This window comes from Cryptomeria japonica, chromosome 10, assembly GCF_030272615.1.
Source record: "Cryptomeria japonica chromosome 10, Sugi_1.0, whole genome shotgun sequence".
Lineage (NCBI taxonomy): Eukaryota > Viridiplantae > Streptophyta > Pinopsida > Cupressales > Cupressaceae > Cryptomeria > Cryptomeria japonica.
In genome coordinates, this window is record NC_081414.1 from 337,728,703 (window position 1) to 337,744,565 (window position 15,863).

General features: G+C 34.8%; 1 protein-coding gene across 2 annotated transcripts; it reads right to left on the reverse strand.

The window, feature by feature from the left end:
- Positions 1–796: 796 nt before the first annotated feature.
- LOC131057160 (pentatricopeptide repeat-containing protein At4g18975, chloroplastic-like) lies at positions 797–5,776 on the reverse strand. Of its 2 annotated transcripts, none has more exons than XM_059213141.1 (3): positions 5,555–5,776; positions 1,812–2,019; positions 797–1,336 (listed from the first exon to the last, which is right to left on the reverse strand). In XM_059213141.1, the coding sequence occupies exons 1-3, from the start codon at positions 5,753–5,755 to the stop codon at positions 1,218–1,220; spliced, it is 528 nt and encodes a 175-aa protein (XP_059069124.1). In that variant the 5' UTR covers positions 5,756–5,776; the 3' UTR covers positions 797–1,217. The 2 variants fall into 2 exon arrangements, with proteins under 2 accessions (XP_059069124.1, XP_059069123.1); XM_059213140.1 differs by having other exon boundaries at positions 797–1,339.
- Between the last annotated feature and the right edge of the window lie 10,087 nt (positions 5,777–15,863).

Genomic DNA, 15,863 nt, shown 5'->3' on the forward strand with positions numbered 1-15,863 from the left:
TATCACTCTCCAAATAAGCAATACGTTAGCAATGGCAACAAACCAAGCAGAACACAAAGTCAAGCAAAATCTACCAAGACTAAAGATTGATCTTTGTCATATTAACTTTGAAAAGTGTATCTTGTTATGCTTCACGTGAGAAGATGCACAAAAAACATTGATAAATAAGATATTAAGCAATGATACCACAGTGATTTTTCAATGTGGAGACTGCCTCTATAATTTTGAGAAATAATCTAATCTACATCTGGTTCATTAACAAAATGGTGAAGCAATTGAACACAATGCATGTTTCTATCACTAATGGGAATGATGTTGGAGAAGGCAAACTACCCACATCTTAAATCATGGACACATCTAATATTGTATCTTTTCTACTCTAGTCACTAGTACTCCATGCGGTGCTTATATGCAAAATGAAATGCTGAGTAGGGTTTGCTAATAAATAATCTCAACAACGATGATTGAAATGTTCAATATGCATTTATAAATGTCTTCAATGATCTTTGTCCTAAGACATCTAAAGTAATTTAGATCTCGAAATTTAGTCAAGGAAAAGAGCAAATGAAAACTAGCTATGTGATGTCAAAAGGTGGTAATGCAAAAACAAGCATCTTTAGACCATATGCTTTTCAGATCTTGTGTTCCTAAACATGCACTACAGATGCTTAGATGCAAGCATTGGTACACATGTATACATAAATTTCACTATACGGTCATGCTGCAAGAGAATAAACATAATCTCAATACAATTGAGTGCATTAAGATACGAGTTCAAGCTTGAACAATGACATGATCAGCAAAAACTGCAAAGGCTTTTCAATCTTCTGTCAGACTACAGCTCAACGAAGTTACAATGTTATTGTCTAGTTAGCTTTGATGAAACAAAATTAAGCTTACAGCTAATATCTACTGACCAACTCATTAGATCATTGAATGGCATGTATGTATATCACTCAACTCTATATCAGACTATTACATTTTCAATTGTTATACAACAGGTACATTCTACATATTGAGGCTATCTCCTAGCCCAGATGCCAAATCTCATCTGAAGAAGGATTTAGTATTTACCTGGCGTGTACCCTTATACTGCCCTAATACTAGGTATAAGGCTCCATAAAGTATCAAATTTTCTCCAAAATCTTAAAATTTAGGATACCTTAAAAAATCAGTCGTTTTTCCCTCTTACAAGAGCATTAAAGCCTTAGGTTGCATTACAATGCAGTTGAAACTTCCATACTCCCATTGGGATTACTTCCAGCATCGCCATTTGACAGAATTTTTTCTATTAGCAATTCAGATTCTCCAGGTGAATGGACTCCACTTAACCTGTCTACTGCCATAAAAATGAAAGGTAAGAAATAATAACTTTCCAAGTCATGCTTTAGAAATACTCCAGAGATAATTAGCTGTCAGCACAAAATATCCCAATTAAAATCAGAAACAACAAATAAATTCAAATATCACTCCAACAAATTTCGGGTTTTGGATTAGTATCAGTATCACATATGCCAACATGAATTTGGCTTAAAGCCTTAGCCATTTGTTATCAGAAAACAAGTGCTTGCTTTCACCCTATCAAAATAGATGTTCTGTTATGTATCGCATAAAGAATACTTCTAAGATTATTCCACATTTACTGAGAAGGATTTTGTGTGCTCACTTAGAAAAGAATAACACAGTATGAGTTCTTTATATTCCCAAATCCCTAAGCAAATAATTTCATGTTATGTAGAGAGCTTAAGCAAATAATTTCACTCATTCAATTCATCACAAGTATAAAGACAAATAAAAAGACAGACCATTACCTGCATTCTCACCATTGCAATCTTGCACCATTTTCTCTTTCTTTTTCTTGGATCTATTATTTGATGACTTTTTAAACAGGCTACAATACTTTTCCAATACCCTTTGTTGCTCCTCCTTTAGACCTAATAGTTCAAATGCATCTGCAACCATTTTAATTATAGTTTTGTATGGGGGTTTCCTGTTGTGCAGCTCAAGATCATTGAAAAGCTTAAAAAATAAAGACAAAAAAATGTTGTCAGTTGACTGGGGTGCAATATTTATAAATAAGTAGATTTCAGTTGTAAGAAAGCATAAACTGTGGGAAAGATATCATAATACAAAAAAGCTCAGAATATGCCTTGAGAGATGAACTCTAGATCAAAAATCCAAAAATGCCAATAAGAAAACAATTTAATATATTGAAAGATTTAACTTGCAGGAAAAATACTTAATTCTGATATGATTTTTATTTATTAAATTTTAATTAGATTTAACATGTTTAATCAGATACACAAATCAAAAGTTAATTGAAAAGAGAGATACTCCAAAGCATGTGATTTTATGTTGTAGGGGTGTCAACACTCAAAGGAGAAGCATACAAGGTAATCTCTGGTAATGCATATTGGATAAACATATACCCAATATTTTTCCACATGCAGGGTATAACCAGGCCAATCACATAATCCACATAATGAGGGGCTAAGTTTTACAGCTTAAGAACCTCAAGATAATTAGATGAGCTCTAATGGGCACTCCAGGATCTTTTCCGCAATTTATAACAAACCAATATTCAAAATTAGTACAGGCATAGTAAGCAATTGTAAGTTCATAGCATTAAACTATTGACATAAACGAGGGTTTAGGAAAAACAACCTAATCTCATGGTATTGGAATCACAATACTGAAACATACGCCTTGCTAAAGAATCAGTTCTCACAGTGTTTCAACATAAGTCAAAATCTATGTTCATTAAACTGTATATCACAAATGCATTTGACCATATGGAATGCAATTTCCAGTAAGAAAGTTCTCAAATTTGAATTTTTAAAACATTATATTTTGTATACTGTACCCTGCTTTGAGGAATCGAGGTTTATACTCATTAGAGATGAACAGGTCATCTTTACACAAAGTAAGCAATCATTAAATATTATCATACTTGCTCAAGAATCAGTGTATATAGATTCATCATTCAATATTAAGTTAAGATCTATATTCATAACAGTGGATATAGCAAAATGCATTGGAACATTTGGATTGGAGATTCATAGAATAGATATCTTCAAAAGTATGGACTTGACGAAGAATGGATTTCTGCACTGTAGACTGCTTTGCTGGATCATCATTTACAGCCTTGGTTTAAAAGTTTTCATACATCTCTTCAAAAAGGGCACAACCATAATGAATGTGAAAATTACTACAAATAGCATGCCTACATACGTTACCCACTGTATCATGGCTAGACAGCTTTCACTGACTACAGTGCAAGTGATTCAAACCTATCTGCACTATTACAATTCTTTCAGCCCAAGCTTCATTGATAAAGAAGTCACTTTGCAAAGTCTGTAGTTAGTGTACAATGACTATTATTATGTTATGATAATATGGGTTATTCGATTATGTACTAATTGTTTGTCAGCTTCAGATAGTTATAAGCATCGATTGGTTGAAAGTTCTGTTCCTCTTGGTGACTGTTGGGTCCCTTAAATAGATTGTATCATCAATGAAAGCAGTATGATCTAGTCAGATCACTCTGATCCTTGGCTGACCATCTCTGGTCTTCTTTTGCAATTAATTCATGTGTGAATAAAGATATATATTACTCCTATATCTGGTATGCATTGTCATCTCTATTACTAATCCATGTATTCTTTTTATCAGACAGAGCAGTAAACAAAGTCTACAATGTTCTTAACACTGATATTGGGCTTTTGTCCTCTATAGATGAGGTTTACATATACCACTCCTCTTTCTTACTTTTAATCCAACCTTATTGAAACCCAATGATTCAAGGAGTTTGAAGGACTCAAATACATTTTGGGGGATTTAATGGACAATTTTCACTGGACACAATTCTAGTCTCTTAGAACCTATTCACACTATGAACCAGCCCTTTTAGTCCAGATTCGTGGGATAAAAGTATCTTCTTTGCCATGTCTTCTTTCACACAGATAATTTTGACCAGGGGAGAATTGATTGCAGTAGTCACATCGTGGCACCATACTTGGGACCAATGGTTTCTATACCCTTAGAATTTTCCTATTTATGGAAAATTATCTTGTTCAACAAAAGTATTGAAATTAATGGTTTTGTGAAAGAAAAGAAGCGTAAAGGTTCATGGATTGTGTATCCCTTATCTTAAACAGGCAGCGAATGCTATATAGGCTAAAACTGATAGTAGCATAAAAACAGGATAAGCCAAATAGCAGAAAAGGGAAAATCAGAGATTTTAACAGAAAAACACAAGATACCATTAATTATTTGCAAGCAGTACTGAAATTTAATGGTGAAATATAAGACTTCAAAAGCTAACTAAGTGAGCCAATGATACCCCATCATCCAACACTGATCCTAATCTTCCTAACCAATGCACTTCGTCCTCACTTATTTTTGTCTTCAGGCACACTCATCATGGATTTGGGATTATTATGTGCATTCCAATACTTTAGCCACTGGGGCTCACAGGCTGATCATGATTTTCCTCTTTGTTTCTGCCTATCATGGACATCGAGTGCATTAAGTATCACCCTTAGATTTGGCAGGGCCACAAGTAAATTGTGAAACAAAGTTTAATTCCATATTTACTTTCATGAATCCTTTTCTGCTCAGAATCGTGGACTTTCCAGATCCCCTTGTCTGCAGCTTGGCCATGTGGGCAGGGACATCTCGCCATTTTTCTCTCTACCCATGAAAATTTATCAGCCTAAGATGTTCGGACTCTAAAGGAAGCATCCTGCTTTGTCCTAGGATTTTTAAACTGAATCCCCTCATCATAAAACATTCTCCTAATGATATTATCAAATCCTGCATTTGTCCTGTGACAGTGGCGGTTGATGTTGCTGACAGTTTCTCCTGCTCTAAGCATTAGTACAGACATACAACCACATAACCTTCCTACCTTGGTTCTATGCTTTAATCTTTGTCTGCTTCTTGTTGACCTTGGGGCATTGTCCCCTTTCTTGGCCATTTACATATATACTGTTATTTTATTCTGAGGATTTACCTGGGTTTGAGTTTACATCCTTCTTGTAGTACTTTCCTTGTCTTAGTGATTTCAATTGTCACTCTTTCAGATCCTAGGATTCCTTTCTACCCTAGTACTTTTCCATCTGTAACTGGATGTATTTTTTAATCCCATTAACCTATTTTGATCACTTATGGACATTGATATGAATTCTTTCTTTGTTCAATCCCATTTTAAAATGAAACTTCCATCCACTTCAAAGACGCATATGAATCTTTTCTCAGCCTGGGATGAAAAACCAAATTCATAATGCCAGCAAGACTAGCAGCCCACATGATCGAAATCCCCAAAAATCTAGATAGATTACTTTGGTTTTTCGCTTGAGATCAAACCTATGCCTAAGCAAAGTGAAAAAGTCCACACAAAATTGAATTAACAAGGGACATGAAACGAATTACTATGCTTTCTTACAAAAACAATGCACATTGAGAAACACTTCAAAACAATTTAAATTATTATGTTCTTACAAAAAGCATGCATAATAAGAAACTTCAAAACCTAGTGGTAGTAATAGATCACCTTTATTAGCCTTTCAGGCATGTTATTCCGTTGGTACATGGATATCATGTAAGTACATAATTGCCAGGGGACTGAATGTAAATTACTTCCTATTCTTGCTTCCCAAAAAACATGTGCTTCCTCAGCTCTATGGTCTTTTTCTAGTGCACGTATGAGCTGCTCATATGTATTCATTGTCATGCATTGTCCCTTACTCAACATCCATTTTATCACCTGTTTAGTTCAATGATACAAATATCAGTTATAAAAATGGCACATGCCTTTAAAAACTTTTTAAAAAATTGGAATGCTACAAAGTTACTAAAAGAATGGACCAAGTCTACACTAGAAAATTTCTGTAAGTAAAGCATACAAGCTCCATTAGTTTAAAACAAAGATCCATTGTAAAAATCTTTTCTCGGTTTCTTCCATTTCCATAAAGAATATTATAAAAGGACTTCTAACAACTTTCATTTAAGAATTAAGAGTATAAACAAAATTGAGCTCCATTGTGGGTGGGGTGTGGGGAGCAGGAGGAAATCCTTCTTTTATCGTCTTTTTCTGAGTTCATCCAAATTTAGATTACGGATCTTCTTGTAGATATCAAGGGAAGACAACAAACTCTTAATAACTTTTTGCAAGCTTCCCTTGAGGAGATAATTCTTAAATTAAAATTACAAGATAATATAAAACAAGAGCTGCATTGCTGCCAGTTCCTACAATGCATTGTCTTAATTAAAGAAGTAATATCATATTGAATATCAAAATCAAAGAGAACCGAATGCAATTTAAAGATATAAAGGAGGTGTTGATGTGTTTTTTAGACACAATCTAACACAGAATAAAATACCCAAAAGTATCTTATCCTCTCTTGAACAATAATCAAATGCTGAAGATTAGCGTAAGGATCACTTGAGATGACTCCAAGGTTCATAAATGTCGGGTCACGACGTGTGGATAAGCACAATTGGTCGTTGTGATTGATGTTCCTCCAAGGGCCCTTATGTAACTTCTTAGGATATGAATGCTTAATTTTCAAGGAATGGTTTCTTCGAATGATATACAATGAAGTTCTTTCCTACTACAAATAGATGTTAAACAAAAAAATTTGCAAAAGATGAGGGTTGAGAGATGCTAAGCTATTCCTAAGAATGGATGGATGATAGATAATTCAAGTAAAACTTTACTAGTCTTAGTGTTGCCATGCAAGAACAACTCCACCAAAACTAGTGCAATCTTCTAAGGACATTAAAATATTTTCAGATCGCTACTAAGCATAGACACCATCAATTGAATGCATATCCATGATTAAGCAACAATTGAACTTAAGCACTTTCAATAACTCCAGTTGACCACGCACGGCACACTTACAATCAGCAAGAGGCTAGTGGTATGGATTATGAGTTTCACAATAAATCATACACAACATTCCATCATTCAATCTAAATACTTAAATTAATAACAAAGATTGACTTGAGAGAATGAAAAACCATGCGAGAAGCTTCAAGGATTGAATAGAAACACCATAACTTCAATGTTTTTATTAACCCAATAGTAAAGTAGCAACAATTCTTCACATCCTTCTCTTATCTCTCTTACATCTAATTATCTATCTCTTATAGCTAATATCTATTATGTACAAATGAAATGAGTGGGGTTTATATAGCACTCCCAAACACAATTTGAATTTCATGGTAATCGCACTTTATGTGGATAACTAATTTATTAATTAACAGCATTTGATACACTTCTTTTGGGCGGCGATAATGATGACATTAATGTCTACTTTGCTTGTTCTTCATGTTTGATATAAATGCTCATGGAGGCTTCAATATATACAGATTGATATTTGTTAATTATACTCTCTTGATGTAATCCATTGCTTTTATGGAAACATCGATGCTGTCTTTGATATACGATTCCTCTTGATCAGCGATTGTGGAAACGGAAGGCTGTTGATGATCTTGGTTAGGGATCTTCATATGGCTTAGTCAACTTGACTCCAATCGATGTCTTGCATAATTTGTTTAATCAAATGTTGACTATGATTGAATCTTTCTTAGTGGGAGGGTTTAGTTTATTTCATGATTAAGATTAATTTATTAAATATTTACACATTAAATTAATTTAGTAGATTAATATTTAGATGTAGGGATATTACAGATATTATTGTTATTAATAATATCATTAATATATTAATATGTAACATTCCTTTATAATATTTCCAAATGATCATAATATAATAATATTTCAAGAATACTATTATTATTTAAATAAATATGAATAATAATTCTAAATAATCATTCGTTGTAATTGTTTAATTTAAGATATAAATAATGATTAAGGAGGGAACATGACAGTCCACCCTTCCCGAAATTGCTTGTCCTCAAGCAATTGACAATTTCTCACTGAGTCATCTCCTAATAAAACACAAGGTATACATGAAGCATACACACAATGCATGCAAGGTAATGAGGCATGAAGCTTGAATAGATTTAGTACACATGAAGTATAGACATGAATATGCATAAGGAATGAGTCATTTGTATATCATACATGTAAACAATGAAGTAGTACACAAGCATACATGAGAAACGCACTTATGGAATGGACATGCTAAAGACACATCAATCATGAGGCATACATAAAGACACAAAGCATACATGCTGAAAAACATATTAGACATGAAGCAATTCAAGAATGCAAGGAACATACATTAGAAAGGTGCATGATGTAATTATACTGAAAACATGACAGCATTAAGAAATCCTGTAATGTCCCCAAGTAAGTTTAACCATTTAAGACATCATAATTCGAACATTCTCAAAGCAAATAGAAATAGAAATTAACATCACGATGGAGTTCAACTTAAAAACCTTACTACCAATGTAAGTTTGGAAAGGATTATGATCTTAAATAGGACGCTTTGATACCTCAGCGTGATGACTTCCTTCAGGGTTTTTGGATCCAAGCCCATGCCTAATTTTGGGACGACACCATCAAGGACTTACACGGGTCGCTGACCTCTACCCATCTTGGGATAGACGCCCGATGGTTTTACACAGATATTTGCAAACACGAAGCATACATGTGAATACACATATTGTCGAATTTCTTCTTACTGACTAGAATGATTCAATGATTCATCTTTACCCTGCAGGATGGCAGGATCATAGCTCTGATACCACTGTAATGTCCCTACTAGTTATAGATCACTTTCTTACAAAACAGACTGTTAGAATGCAACAAAATATATATTTACTAATCTAAATTGCAATTAAACTTCAATTACTTATTTAAACAAATCTTAATTCTTAATTAATAAAAAGGATACGCGTGAATGATTGGGATATGTCCTTAGGTGGGTTGTGATGACCATCTTCCTGTGAAGTGCTATCCCCAAACTCCTCTTGGAATCAATTATGGTTCCAAGCCTTACCAGGGAAGTCGATGGATAATTCGATTCCCGTCTTGGATGTAGCATCTTACATCCAAGCCTACCAAGGAAGATCGTCATATGATCAATTCCTGTCTTGAAATCCATTATGGTTCCAAGCCTTACTAGGGAATTCGATTCCCGTCTTGGATGTAGCATCTTACATCCAAGCCTACCAAGGAAGATCGTCCTATACGATCAATTCCTGCCTTGGATGATACATCTTATCATGCAAGTCTACCAGAGAGGACCGGCAAGATCCGTCTCTTCTTGGGTGAGCTTCCGACACCCAAGCCTTTAACATATATGCATATGAGTACTCAGTATATATTGCCTACTAGGGATTATCATAATCCGAAATTAGGTTAAGGGGATTATTCCCATTAGTCTCCATCACCTAGCCAATTTATTGTCATCCATTAACACCCAGCATAAGGCATTTCATAACAATTTACATTTCCATTATTATTTAAATTATAATTTATGTCTTCCTTTACATACTTCTTTATTCCTATTATTGATTCTACATGAACAAGTATATTGTAGATATATACATATATGTGTGTGTGTGTATACACACATGTACACACACACACATATATATAAGACAATATTATAATAACAATATAATTATGTCAGAGAGATTGGTTACATACTACATATGACAGATCTATCCTAAATATATATGTGTGTGTGTGGCACACACGTCCACACACATATATATACCTATGGCATAAGTGCTAACGTCTTACCTTTTCTAGAGTCTGTGCTGGTGCAACCTCCGTTCCTCCCTTTCTCTTTTTCCTTTCCCAACTCCTTAAACATAGACAGTCATAACAGAAAACATATTCTTCTTCATGATATTAACTTAAGAGCTCTTCTGATTTATATTATAATATTTATTTGTTTGATCAAATCATTACTTTATATATATATATATATTATGTATTTATATACTATTACTATTATATTCATCTATAGAGCATTTCTCCGTTAATATCATAATAATAATAATTATACAATTATCAATATTTCTTTATTTATTATAATTATTATATTATTATCAGTATTTATTTATTATAATTTATTAATATTTTATTCATTAAATTCTGCATAAGAACATTGACGGACTTCATATATTAAGCATACATATTAAGCACATCACCATGCATACCACCTAGAACAAGAATGTTACTGTCTGTAACTTACTATGACTGTCAAAATATACATATACCTCTTTTATTTATATCCCCACGAATTTCCCCGAAGTCTGGTCTATTCACTGTGCATTATGACATACCTTTGCTGCATATTATTAAATCATACGTGTTACTTAAACATTTCCTCCTTTTTCCCCATTCCCTCCTCCTTTAATATTCTTTTTATAGCTTCCAGTTTCTTTACGAAGGGAGACATCTCATCATATTAACCTTTTCGTGAGTCACCTCTTCATTAATTAAATTACTCTTATCTACAAATCGCACCACTTGACTATTTGAATTTCATGGTAATCGCACTTTATGTGGATAACTAATTTATTAATTAACAGCATTTGATACACTTCTTTTGGGCGGCAATAATGATGACATTAATGTCTACTTTGCTTGTTCTTCATGTTTGATATAAATGCTCATGGAGGCTTCAATATATACAGATTTCTGTTTGTTAATTATACTCTCTTGATGTGATCCATTGCTTTTATGGAAACATCGATGCTGTCTCTGATATACAATTCCTCTTTATCAGCAATTGTGGAAACGGAAGGCTGTTGATGATCTTGGTTAAGGATCTTCATATGGCTTAGTCAACTTGACTCCAATCGATGTCTTGCATAATTTGTTTAATCAAATGTTGACTATGATTAAATCTTTCTTAGTGGGAGGGTTTAGTTTATTTCATGATTAAGATTAATTTATTAAATATTTACTCATTAATTAATTTAGTAGATTAATATTTAGATGTAGGGATATTACAGATATTATTGTTATTAATAATATCATTAATATATTAATATGTAATATTCCTTTATAATATTTCCAAATGATCATAATATAATAATATTTCAAGAATACTATTATTATTTAAATAAATATGAATAATAATATTAAATAAATAAATAAATAGTTAATAATTCTAAATAATCATTCGTTGTAATTGTTTCATTTAAGATATAAATAATGATTAAGGAGGGAACATGACAGTTCCATTAGCCTATTCCCAAGTTCCTGTAGGCCCTAGGTTCGCCCACGATTCAGCCTAGGCAAACCTAGGATTACTGTTGATGTGTTTTTTATGCACATGCAAACACAAATAAAATACCCAAAAGTATCTTATCCTCTCTTGAACAAAGTTACTCAAATGCTGAAGATTAGCTTAAGGATCACTTGAGATAACTCCAAGGTTCTTGTATGTCGGGTCACCACGTGTGAATAAGCACAGTTGATCGTTGTGATTGTTGTTCCTCCAAAGGGCGTTACGCATTAGGACTTCTTCAACTTTGGGTTTATATGTCCCAAGATCTATCTCAAGAAATAGGATTTCATTATCCTCGCCATATTTTGTTATCATCAGCCTCAATCTTGGAGTACTATCGATCTTCATCTAATTGGGAACTCCTCTCCACGAGAGCCACATGTGAGAAAAGTCTGTTGAAACATAACCATTCAATTTTCGCGACCAATCTCTACTCAAGAGCATGTCGTAGGTATCAGGTATTTCTACGATTGATATATCTATGAAGTGCTGGATTCTTGGGTCGGCTGCTAGCTGCATATGGATATTGTTGAGCTCCCCTACCACTGGAACTTTTGTTTTGTCTAGTTGAGTCACTTTCTTCATGGTGGGTGTAGGAGTTATGCCCAGCTTTTGGCAGATGGCTAAAGGCAGGCATTACATTGCTTGAAGCTCTTGAGTCATATAAACAGTTGTGTAGGAGTTTTCCAAAAATGCTAATTAAAAGTACGAATGGAGTTGGTTCATCTTTTCCACGACAAAGGACTGTAGACTTGTCTTTCTGCTCTTGTAGACTTGCTTCATTCTTCTTGATATTGTTGCCTCCTTTCAAACTATCTCCTTCAGCATTGTTTTATGTCTTTGATACCTTTTCCTTTTTAGTTGTATCCTTTTTGATGGTAGTCTCTTTCTTTGGAATAATCTCACTTGGAGTGAAATTTTCTTTTGTTTTTGGCGTCTCCTCGGTTTTCTTAGTATTATCTCTTTTGAGCAACGTCTTTCCTTCTAACATATCTTCTTTCTTCAGCAAGAAAGACGAAACTTGGACCATGCATTCATTATTCGATGATTGTTGCTCTTCATCAATTTCCCCTTGGATCATATTTATATTAGCTTAAGTAGTGTTGGTTGTTCCTCTTGAAGCATTGGAAGTTTTCTGATTGTTCGGCCTTTTTGCCATGGTGTCACTCAAGCTATTAACCAAAGTTTCTCTGATCTCAGGTACTTTCATCAACTCAAACAATGATAAGCTAACTTTGACCTTCTTGAACTCTCCGAGTACAAACAAGATAAGCTTCTTCAATTCGTCTTTTGAAGGAGAAGGGATATTCCTTTGTCTATACTTCAGGGGTCTTGTGGATAACTTGGGACGTTGCTAGCATTTGAATCTAGCGGAGTAGAGAAATTGTTTGGAGGAATTGATGTCGTTAACACTCTTGATTTCTATGATTCCTCTTATATACTCTCGGTCCTTGATTTCCTATTGATTGTTGTAGCGTTTGTACCTCCTTTGTGCCTTCAACTAAAATGCTACTATTGAGAGGTGGAAAAACATAGTCTGAATCTTCAACAGGTCCATTTGTAGAAGCAGGTGGAAATTGAGAACCTGGTGGCACCATTGTTCCATTGGCTGACTCTAGGGGAAATTTCCCATTTTGTGCTTGATCATCTTCATATGCTGGAAGAAACTTGAAACTTTCAACGAGCAATGCTTGATCATATCGCATTGTGGGAACCATCTCATAGCCCGTTGTAGGAGGATTTTCAGGCATTTCAATATTGCGCATCTCTTGTAGAAATATGTCAGCAGCTATCTTGAATTCAAGACATTGAAGCTCAGAGTATTGGTTTGTATTGTGTAGTCTATACCAACTAGATAATGCTACTTCCGCTAGGAACACCTTGTCAGCAGGACGGTTTTCTTGAGTTTGGTGGGTTATCTAGTGTGAAACCACATTTCCATTATTAGGCATTGTATTCCACGTTCTCCTTTGGAATCCTTGATTATTACTCCTGAGCCCTTGATTGTTCTCTTGATGCTTTTGATTATTCCTTTGCATACTCTGTAGCTGATTATTTTGATTTCTCAAGTATGTCACTTCGGTCGATAGCTTCTTGACTTGCTCAATTAATTCCTTCATTTCTTCTTTCTCTTCTTGCATCCTTGTGGATGTTGCATTTTGCAAGTAAACTGGATGTGTTGGTGGGGCTTGAGAAAGTGCAATCCTGGATGAAGAACCAATTGAATGGATGGCTGCATGTTAGGATACGCCACTTGTGGAATTGGATTCATGACTGGAGTATGATGGATTAAAGCTTGACTTATTGCTTGCATTTGATTAGGTGTTGCTGGAGGTCCCATGTGAAGTAATGTTCCAATGATGTTTTGCCCCATATTCTTGCTTACTTCAATAGCCTTTGTGTATGCTGCATTCAAATCGTTCTAAGGTGCCATGGTATATTTCTCTTGCGTCCACAATGAGGTAAGGAGCTCGTAGCATCGTGTAAGCTCTATGAAATCGGTTATTGAATGCGGTAATAAGCTCATGTTCTTGTCTCTTAACCTCTACAAATTGTCTGTATAGCTGAACGGGCGTGGTTGGAATACCAAATTTTGCAATAAATGCATCTTTCATCACATCCCATGTTCTTATTGAGCCTGTAGGTAAATGAATGAACCAAAAGTATGCTTCTTCTCCTAGTGAGTATGGGAAGAGTCTGCAAGCCAAATCTCCATATTCAATTTGCCTATTGCGTAGGAGATCTTCAAACATCTTGATGTGATCTTCAGTTGTCCGGTTGAAATCATTCACATTGAACTTGGGACATAAATTCTCTGGATTTTTGGGCATTTCATGATATGTTACAAACTCAAGTGGGCATGGGTTGTGTTGACGTGTATTTTGTACACAATCATACACAGAATAAAATACCATTAGGCATCTTATCCTCTCTTGAGAAAATAGTCTCTAACTGCTGAAGATCTGCAAAAAGGATCAGTTAGATAGACTCCAAGGTTCTTTTAGTGGGGTCTCCACGTGTGGACAAGCTTTTTTAGTGGTATGATGTGATTTGCTGTTTCCTTCAAGGCGTCTTACGGATTCAATAGCTCGAAGATTTCACTAATCTAAAAAGAACTTTCAAAAAATGGAAAAAGATAGGGCTTAAGAGGTCTAATCTAGCCTAACCCTATGAACGACTTAGCATGAATGAGATTTGGCAAGACTCAACCAATTTCAATTTTGCCATGAGACAACAACTCAACTGAAATTAGTGCGATCTTCTAAGGTAATAATGATGTTCAATGCATCAAAGATCAAGGACACTACTACGAAGGTACATATCCTAGATACGAAAATGCTTGAAGGTTAAGGACTCAAGGTGTTTTCCAGTCGACCACGCAAGGCGTTCTTACAATCAGCAAGAAGCTAGTGGTTTGGATTGCGAATCCTACCAAATATCAAATCTCACACTTAGTCTTTCTAATTAACAAACTACTTTGATTGAGCGTGATTCAAGTACATCCAACAACCATGAAGATAACTCAAGGAACTTGCAACAAAACACCATAACTTCAATATTTTATTGATTTCCAAGTCATCATATACAACAATTGCTTGAACTTCTCTCTTCAAGACTCAATCTTGCTACAAAATAAAAATTGCTTACAATTCTAATCTCTCTATTTCGCTCTTAACTCTATTCTCTATTAACTGACTATTACAAATGAAATGAAAATGGGGGTATAAATAGCATCCCCAATTACAATGAAAGGTCCAGATCGAAAGCAAATCAACGGACAAGATCATGACACCTAAACCCTAATTAGGGTTTATTACAAATGACCTCCTTTTTACTGAACAATATTAAATACATAGCCAAATATTAAATTCGGCACAAAAATCTAGGAGGTATCAACCAATGAGAAATAAGATGTCATGTCATCTGTAACAACCTTTCATCTAGAATCTTATTCCCTTTCCAATTTTCCTTCTTAGCATATGCAATGAATTTTGTCACAATTCCTTCGATTTCTGTGATTGGAATCTCGGGAAGATTCTTGATACTCTCTTCTAAGTGGATAACTTGATCAAATGCATCTAGAAGAGCTGTGTCCCAAGTAGGTTCAAGTTCCTTTGTTCTATCAATCAGGAGCATGGTGGCATACATCTGATCATACTGCTCATCTGTAACATCTGCGTCCTTGCGAAAGATGATAGTGATTCTATCCTCAAACTCTTGTAAATCCACATCTGTCTCGACCTCGATCCTCCTGCCAAGAATGGTACGAAGTACCTCAAATACTCTGTCCTGGATCGGATTGATCACCTCCTCAACTTGACCACATCTAACGCTGATGTCCTCAAAGAGAACACTCTTTATATGGAGTAAGGTTGACCACTGAAACAAACTGTGAGAATCACCTTCTAAGATCCTCTCTTGTGCTAAAATTTTTCTAGATGTATGTCTTATAACTCTCAAGACAGGGATGACAACGTCCTTGGTATGGGCAAATGCAGCTACTGTTGCCATCAATCTGTGGATTATCTCAAGAACTTGGATAGCCTGATGGGTGATCTTCGACATCCTTGTAATAAACTCAATGGCCACCGTGTGAGATCTATCCATCCAATTACATGTACGCTGAACCATATTCCTGAA

Bases quoted from the DNA above. Each gene is read 5' to 3' on its own strand.
- LOC131057160 (XM_059213140.1), bottom strand. From the start codon at position 5,755: ATGTTGAGTAAGGGACAATGCATGACAATGAATACATATGAGCAGCTC. The intron at 2,020-5,554 runs GTGATCTATTAC...TTATTTTTTAAG, and splicing joins TGCCTGAAAGGCTAATAAAG to CTTTTCAATGATCTTGAGCT. The intron at 1,340-1,811 runs GTAATGGTCTGT...TTTTTATGGCAG, and splicing joins TTGCAATGGTGAGAATGCAG to TAGACAGGTTAAGTGGAGTC.